Raw genomic sequence first — 9,464 nt, forward strand, 5'->3', positions numbered from 1 at the left:
CTTTTTTATTTTGTCATTGTCAACCCATGATATAACTATGTTTTGTATTATTGTCAAAAAGAATGCTGTTGCAGCTATTCTTAATTGTACATGCAGTCATATTAATTTGTTTAAATTGTCTGCTCATATGCCTATGCATATCGTCTGACTATGTTTTATCACTTCATTTGTCAAATGAATTCTGAACTTTTGGTCATGTGGAACTATTGATTGAAACCCATAGTTTTCTTGTGAATTAAAGAAAATGGATATTGTTTATGCAGGGTATAACATGGTAAACAATTGCATTCAGGTCAGTACGTTTTGCTGTACTTTACCACAATGCTGGACATGATTGGGTTAACATATTTAATCCAAAAAACATGCGGAATGTGTTTAAAAGACTGGACTAATTAAAGCTGCTTAGCAAATGTCCATGAAATCGCAAGGGTGCCTACAGGCCCTACTCTGAAACGGCTGCTTATTTTGTGCCTCCAAATGTTCACCACTAGGCGGATAAAAGCTAACACGTAGCAAGCCAATAGTTTGAAACCTAGCTACTGCTTGCTGAATAATAATTCTCGTTATGTTCGTATCATTCTGCTGAAAACGGTCTTTTTGTAACACACACCAATAAGCCGATCAATCCTTGCAATTTATGCTATACATGTGCATCACGATACATTTATGCGTTCATTGAAAAAATATAAAAATTTAGAATGAAGTAAGTTTGTCCAATTACCATTCATAGAAATATCCAAGATACCCATAACATCACCGGACGTCTAACACTACTCCAGCAAGAACACAAGTCTGTACCGCTAATGTTTAAATATGCTTTGCTTTTAATACATCCAACAGAGGACACCGATTACAGCGACAAAGTAATATATTTTGATGCTTAACTGATGCAAGCCCCACCCCTACTAGGGACAAAATGATCGTAACAAAAAAACGTATTTTAAGTTATTTTTTTTAGGTAATTTTGAGGTTTTCCGTAAAGACTGGCCGTCGGGCATTTATAAAAATTCAGAGAATATGTGTTTTATCTTCGACAATTAGCAAACATGCAAGTATGAGGTGTAGAAAGGAAAGCAGCAGGCTGCAGGGTAGGCTAAATGTCCATTAGTTATTCACCCTTTCACAAACGGAGCATGTTACAGTGGCAAGGAACATTTGAGGGGAGATGACTACAACCTTTCAGCACATTTGAGAGAGAAGATATCACCAGTTAAAATAGTCTGGCTAACAAGCTCTGAACTTTTGCCCGCACAACCATCCCTTCTCAAGAGATGTGAGACGGCAGTAAACATCCTGACAAGTAACAAATTGCTGTGGGCGTCATATTGTTAGTTGCTCTTGTCTTTCCATGTACCAGTGAGCAAATATATTCGAGATCCTTCAGCCCCCTCCTTTGAGCGTGGGTCTTTTTATGAACAGGGAGATTTGCTAGACTATTGTCACTCCCATTAATAATTAGCTGTAGCCCTTTCGTGCCTTCCGTGTCCCCCGCCAACGCCTGTTAGGTAATCTGAAGTGTGTACGCGCGTACTGGCTGGAAAGATGCCTGGGCTTGATGGGTTGGTGAAAATGCACAATATATCAGCGAGTGGTTTCAGTTGGCTACAAGTCTACTAAAAGAAATGGCTTTGTAGCCAATTCACATGACATCGCCAGCCATGCAGATGCAAAAATGAACTCTCCACATAGTTATGTGCTGAAGCAACGTGGGAGAAACTCGTTTTATGTTCTTTTCCTGTTGGGCCGGAGTCAACAGAAGGCTTGCTGTCGGACTAACCTCGTTTTGGTAACGGATCAGTTTAATGATTTAATTAGATTGGTCCAAAGCCTATCCGGGACACGGTCAGAAACGATGGCGTCACTTCCAATTCGAGTGTTAAATGGATTTCGAACCTGAATGCAGATATTGAACTCCGTATAAACCTTCTGTGAAGTCAGGACAAGAAATAAATGGCATTAATTGTACGTTGGCTTTCTACAGTAAACAGGAATGGGGAAAAAACAGCAAAATGATTAGAAGAGCATTTTTAAATAGCTTAGCTAAACGCATCTCCACTCTGGTAAGGATATTTAGGAGAAAAGAGGAGTAGAAGGTTTGAAATCTGAAAAGAACATTTGTAACTCCCTTTCTTCGTTTCTCATTCTTTCTTTCGACTGAGTCTTTCACGCGGAGTTTGACATATTCGTGCTGTTATCAGATTGATGGGCCAGTTTGATTGAAGTGCCTTTGTCATGCAAATGTCAAGCGCGTGATGGATGGTCGCCGTGCGCTGACAAACTTCTGGAGGTCCCCTCACCATTGGCGCCGTGACGGGTCACGTGACGAGCAGCTGAGGTAAAGATGTGTTATAGGGAAGCACTGGCAAATACTCTGGAGGTAAGCATTCCCCCGTTTCCTCATGACATACTGCTGCCAGGTCGCACGACAGGCAAATCCCAAATTCACAGGTCCCCCCACCGCAATTAGCTGCGCATGGACAATTCCAGAATGAACTCTTTCTTGGAGTACACAATTTGTAACCGTGGAACCAACGGCTACTCGTCTAAGTCTGGATACCATCACTTGGATCAGGCTTTCTCGAGCCCCTACCAGTCCGCTCAAGCAAATGACAGCTATAACGCTGATGGACGACTTTACGTAGGTGGAAGTGCGTCGCAGGCCACGGCACAACATCAGCACCATGGCGGAGGCTATGCGCATCACCAGCACCAATCGTCTCACAGCAGCATGGGCCTGTCCTACGGTGGCACCGGAACTTCGGGGTATGGAGCACAGGCCTCTGTCAACCAGGACTATGGTCACCATCAGTATTTCATGAACCATGACCAAGATGGAATGTATTATCAATCTACTGGCTTTGTAGCTCCAAACGTGGGGCCTAATTATGGAACATTGGCCGGGGCGTACTGCGGGACGCAGGGTGCAGTTCCGGCGGCGCCATACCAGCATCACGGCCTCGAGGGGCAAGACCACCAGCGACTCTACAGTCAGGGTACTTACGCCGACCTATCATCCTGCCAGGAAAAGGAGAGGGACTCGGATCAAATACCAGGGAAGACCTTCGACTGGATGAAAGTCAAAAGGAACCCTCCTAAAACTGGTGGGTTGGCTTTCGTTTTCTTCGGAGATCGCAATCATTAAAACGAATCACTTCGAGCTGCTGTGTAATCACTACTTTCCTTAACTCGACTTCTCTAAATCTTACCAGCTAGGGAAAAGGGTGCCCTAAACAAAAGGGCATGGATGAAACATGTAGAAAGCTATTTTTCTTTGATCTATAGACATATCTTAGCAAACATAGTTTGTCCAGAATACTTCCCTGCCATTTCTGCCCGTCTCCCCTCGCGCTAATGAATCCAACAGACCTGCTTTCTTACGCCCTAGGAAATGTCCAAACTTTGTTATCTTTAGCTTGTCCCCGGCTCTCGCTGTGCTCCATTCGTTTTTGTTGGCCTCTATTGTTTTCTTAGACTTTCCCCTTCAACCTTATCCACGGCTGTCTGACAACGATTTAAAATAGCACCTCTTACGCATAGGAACCTCCATTTTAACTAACTGTACAAATAGTGTAGTCGTAAAACGTATCTTTGGGGAATACTGAATTACACACACCATGCTCGTGGATGTGTCCTGCTGTGTATTCACTCAAAATTAATAGCAAACCTCAATTTTAGTGTTGCCTCTTAGACCATAACACATACACGCGTCGTTTCTTAACTTTTTGACACTCGATAAGATTTCTATGTTGAGAAATATCTACTGACTTTTATTGATAGATGAGTATTTAAGTGTTTAAGGTGCAAAACTATTTTAACCCTTTTCTGTCGCTTTTTACAGCGAAAGTGGCCGAGTTTGGACTGGGTCCACAAAACACAATCCGCACGAACTTCACCACGAAGCAGCTTACAGAGCTGGAGAAGGAGTTTCACTTCAGCAAATATCTCACGCGAGCGCGGCGCGTTGAAATCGCCGCCACGCTCGAGCTGAATGAGACCCAAGTGAAGATCTGGTTCCAGAACCGGCGAATGAAACAAAAGAAGCGTGAAAAGGAGGGACTTGCTCCGGCCTCATCCACCGCGTCAAAGGAATTCGAGGAGAACTCGGACCACTCCACATCCACATCCCCAGGCGCGTCTCCAAGTCCCGAGGCTTGATGAATGAAACAGGCAGACCTTAATGCACTAAATCTACTGACGAACTCTACATTTAAAGTATATCTTAAACATTCCAAATTGTGCCCAAACAAACTTTACAAGCAATAATCGCATTTGTATATTTTATGCGTTGGACTGTGGGAAAACACTGCGGAAGTGGAACCATTCTGACAGTGTGAAGCGGATTTTTAAGACCACTCCTCCAGTGCTGAGACTAATTAAAGTAATTCAGGGTTTCCTTTAAGGCAATGCACTTTTAGCATGTTTACAAATCTCGACATGGGTCTTTCGAATACAGGGATTTTGTTTTTGTTGTGATTATTTAGATGTATTTTGATATTTGATTGTGAATAGTAGGCCTAGATATGTTACAAAGGTTAATCTGACCGTTTGCACTACACGGTTATAGGGTAGGCCTCCACTCCAGTGATGCACCTCAGATTCCCTCTCCATGAATATGAATGTTTCAACTGTTTTCACTGAACTGCAACCAGAAGCAAAGTGTAATGTACTAAAGGGCTTTTGTAACTTGGGGGTCTGTGTTCAGTGGGCCGACTTCGACCAATTTATTTCGAGGAATGCAGTGTTCATTGATTTAGGGAAAACTACAGGGTCATGATGTATTTTTATGTTTTCAAAACCGTTTTAAAAATTGATACAGCTGTATCCAAAAGTCTGGGCAGCCTTGGTCAAATTACGTGTTGTTGATTTTCTAAGTGTAAATAAAAGAACAGACTTCTTCACATTCTAAAAATCTGTTTAGATTAACATATTGCAAAACAACTTAGAAAATATGTATAAAACGTGCAGGAAATGCCATATTTAAATTTGTTTCCTGCAGAGAATTAGTTCACTATTTCTACTTAGAAAATCAACAAAATGTGTCACTCGACTACAAATTCCCAAACGTTTGGATAAAACTGTATATATGTTATTTTATTATGTAAATACAGACTGACTAAGTTTTATTAGTTTATGTCTGTATGGTTTCATGAGTCGTATTCAAGTCGTATTTTAATTGTGGACCTACCTCAAATAATGAAATAAACGTCTTTTACATAGGCTATTTATATTTTGTGTATAGATATTTTAAAATATTTAATTTGTTCTGCTGCACCTTATTTTCTTACTGCTCTAGTTAAAATATTACACTAATTTGCCGTTTGAACTTTAAAAAGTAACTTTGCTTCCTAAAATATAATTTACTAAACTTCAGACAATACGGTAAAACTTTATTACCGATTATTAATCAGCTGACGTTCTACTTGATCGATAGATTTGAACATGTCAGACAGACACTGTAAAATGGTCTGTCAACTCAATCTAACATTAACGTCATGTAACAAGCAATTCAACTGTTTTTAACTTAAAGCAAAATAAAATACACAAGTAAGATTAACAAAAGCAACATGTTACATTGTTTCATTCTCATGAACACTTTAAGTCAACTTGTTCCACTTTTTGCAGCGCGAATTACTTTTAGAGATTTCCAGTATTTTGTGTTTAAAATGTTAATGTGGCAACTGGTTACCAATTCATCGAAGGTGTTGCAATACAGTTCTTGCCAAACCGGTAATCCATGTAAAACATTGAATTCATTTTCAACCACTTGCGAAATTTTCAATCATATAAATTAAAAGAGCCGTTTCTTCGGTGTATCATTCAAGTGCCAAAGTGCTCTGATGTGGTGAAGCATGGGCTCTTATGTAGGTTTGACTCTATTGGAACACAGTAAGAAAGCGACCACCAGTCAGTAATGTTGTTCTCAGCGAGGAATGTTGCTATACGTCCCAGGTGGCTTAAGATGACCTTTTTACCTCTGCGATTTCTAAACAAGTAAACAAACCCTGTCACATGAGTTGTTTCAGTGGCACTAACCGCAGTGAACCTGTTCTGATTTAAAGCCAACATATAAAGTGCTACACTGAGTAAATAATAAGAAAAGAGCACTAAGGAATTTACATGTATCTGGAATCGTAAATCTAGTGTGAAGTAGTCCTAATGCACAAAACCGTGTAACCTGTGACCTAGAGGCAAAACAAAATTTCTCAGGTATAACTATTGGACTGGACATTCTAACACAGAACACACCTTTTTACAACAAACAAGAATAGCCTCTTCAGAACAGGTTCAGACTTAATTCTGCTTAATTCTTGTATAACAGAAACCACGCCCCCAAGATGAAGATTACTGACCAGCTATTGGCTATTGGCAGGTTACAAAACAATTAACTTTATAGTCCAAACTAAGTAGTAAATTTGTACTACAATACTAAAACAGGAAAACACAGTGAATATATGTTTATTACTTTGAAGTACATTTCAATGGAAGTTTAAAGTTTAAGTTTAAAGAACCATTTTGTATCTAAGATTACAAAATACGAGTGTAAAGGAATATCTGTTACAAAGTAAAAATATCGGTACAATCTTCCCCCGCCCGGAAAAACAAAAAAAGTACAGTACATCAATACAAAGAGACATTTAATAACATCTTAAGAGTGTAGATTTATACATTTGAATGTAAGTGGGACAATAATTGTTCAAAACTTTGTTGCAGTTTTCATTTATTGCGCCTATGAATTCTCTAGCCGTCAGACTACAAAAGACAGATATTATGTGGTCTAGATATGCAATAATTCAAGATATCAATCAGTTGTATGGCATTTATCATTCAATATATTGAATTCATCATTCCATATATCATATTCTGAACACCAATATGAGAGGGCGTAGCATAGGTCTCTCCTAGTACAACTTCGGAGCCTGGTACAAAGTGTCTTAAATCATAACTCTATGCCTTCTCCTAAGATTCTCCTGGCCATCTGCTGGCGCAGTTGGTGTGGATTTCAGTCACGCTGTTCAGGGCGTTTGTCCTGTACCCCCCAAAACGGTCTTTGATCAAACCGCTGTTCCCCGCGGTCACCACGTCAAGCTTGCATTGAAACGCAAAGCATCCCAGTGCACACAGTGGCGGGTTTAACCAGAGGTCACTGTTAACTTCAGGTGAACTCTTTCACATTCTCTTCCCCTGATATACTAACATAGCATTTTGTTTGTTTAACCAACAATTAGCAATATGCATTGTGATGTTTTTGACAGTGGCTAAATCTAATTGCCTATTAATAGATCTTGCAGCTAATTGACCTGACACACACACACACCACACACACACACACACACACACACACACACACACACACACACACACCAGTGCTTATTAGCCTAGTTGTAACTAGGCAGAACAACACTCCCATATAATACTGTTGTAAAATACATTAGGTCTAAATACTTACATTGTTTTCAGATGCAGTTTTATGGACAATGGAACTCAATCAATGGAAAGCGATCATCATCATGCGGTGGGGTGAAAAATATATGCTTTTTTTTTTATTATTACTGAGGTCCATTAGGTAGGTGGTTGTACCATTAGCCCAACACATGTTTTAACAAAACCTCATGGTCAATTAAAAACGTTGTTACCTTTTCGATTTTTTTATTGTTAAAAAATAATATTGTTGGTACGTTGTTCTTCTCTCTAGTTTTCTAGTAGTCTTCTCTTTTAGTTTTGTCTAAAATAAAATGACACATCTCTAAAGTGACAATGGCAAACAGATGCTGTTACCAACGTATAATAATGGAAAAAAGACTAAATATTATGACTAAAATGTAACCATACTTCAAGGTACAACCCACCACTGCATTTTTATCTATTCAAGCAAAAAGCTCTTCAGTGTTTTAGTCTGCCGAATTCAAATGCGTACAATAAATTTGCGTGAATAAAGCAATTACATCAAATGACAAACGTAATTGCTGCTAAAACAGTACTCCGAAGGAGAATAATTTGGCTTAAGTTATACACTTTCTTCATGTGTAATCAATGTACTTATCACCTTATTATTGGATATACAGTTGAAACCAGAAGTTACATACACTGTATAGAAAACACATATGCATTTTACTCACTGTCTGACATGAATTTAGAATAAACTTTTCCCGTTTTAGGTTAATTAGGATTACCAAAAGTATTTCTATTTGCTAAATGCCAGAATAATGAGAGATTGATTTTTTCTATTTTTATTATTTTCTTCAAAGTCAAAACTTTAAATACATTTAAATTGCTATGCCTTTAAACAATTTTGGACAGCCCATATGATGATGTCATGTCTTTGGAAGCTTCTGATAGGTTTATTGGCAACATCTGAGTTAATTAGGGACACACCTGTGGATCTCAATCCTACTGAAAAATTATGGACAAAGCTGAAAAGGCATGTGTGAGCAATGCGACCTACAAACATGGCTCAGTTACTGTCTGGAGGAATGGGCCAAAATTCTTGCCAACTATTGTGAGAAGCTTGTGGAATGATATCCAAAACGTTTGACTCAAGTCATACAGTTTAAGGACAATGGTACCAAATACTAATTAAATGTATTTAAACTTTTGACTTTGAACAAAGTAATAAAAATTGCCTTAAAAAAATCTGGCGTTTAGCAAATAGAAATAATTTTGATAATCATAATGGACCTAAAACGTCAAAAAGTTTATTCTGATTTCATGTCAGACAGTGAAAAAAAATGCATATGTCTTTTTATATAGTGTATGTAAACGTCTGGTTTCAACGTCTGGTTTCAACTGCCATATGACACTTCAACTGCCCAAATCAAAAATCTTAATCAACCTCATCCTCATTGAGGGAGTGACTTACATGAAAGAAAAAAAGAAGTCAGGGGGGCTACGCGATGAGTTCAACCTGAAAGAGTAACCAAAGATGTAGCGCGGATTCATACTCCTCCCGAACCCCTCTAAAGGCAGGGGTGCTCCGGTGAAAGGTTTGAGAGGAACGACTCGAAGGGTGCTGACAAGAAGGTGTAGAGAAAGATGGGAAGAGTGTGAGTAGGTCGGAAAGGTTTGGACGTCTTTTTTTCACCAACATTTGAGGAAACGACTTTACCAAAGTTTTTTTTCTTTCTTGCTCCCTCTCGCTCTCTCTCGTGGCTTCACCTCTTCCCCAAAGTTTACTCGGACTTGACAGTTCCATTTCATCCCCGACCCTCTGACGGACTGCCTCAATATTTGCACAGGCGGATGGCTTTGCCCCAGGCCTCGGGCTCAAACAGCTCAGGCCTGCCACTCCCGCTCTCTGCAGCCTCGGTTCACCTAGAGTTCAGGCCCAAATTAATTCTGGAGAGACGTAGTGGGGCAGCCAGCGCAGGAGCTGCCGCGAGCTCCATCTCAGCGGGGTCAAACGCCGGTCTCTCCCCTCATCGCCACTCCGGGCCTTCACCTCACCCTGCTCACCTTTCTTATCTTCG

At 39.8% G+C, this 9,464-nt stretch overlaps 1 protein-coding gene across 1 annotated transcript; it reads left to right on the forward strand.

Moving 5' to 3' along the window:
* Positions 1-2,473: 2,473 nt before the first annotated feature.
* On the forward strand, positions 2,474-4,506 carry hoxb1a (homeobox B1a). Its single transcript, XM_072693800.1, has 2 exons — positions 2,474-3,101; positions 3,839-4,506. Exons 1-2 carry the CDS (start codon positions 2,474-2,476, stop codon positions 4,153-4,155), a joined length of 945 nt encoding a protein of 314 aa, XP_072549901.1. The 3' UTR covers positions 4,156-4,506.
* The last annotated feature ends 4,958 nt before the right edge of the window (positions 4,507-9,464 follow it).

This window comes from Salminus brasiliensis, chromosome 12 (genome assembly GCF_030463535.1).
Source record: "Salminus brasiliensis chromosome 12, fSalBra1.hap2, whole genome shotgun sequence".
In the NCBI taxonomy this organism is placed as follows: domain Eukaryota; kingdom Metazoa; phylum Chordata; class Actinopteri; order Characiformes; family Bryconidae; genus Salminus; species Salminus brasiliensis.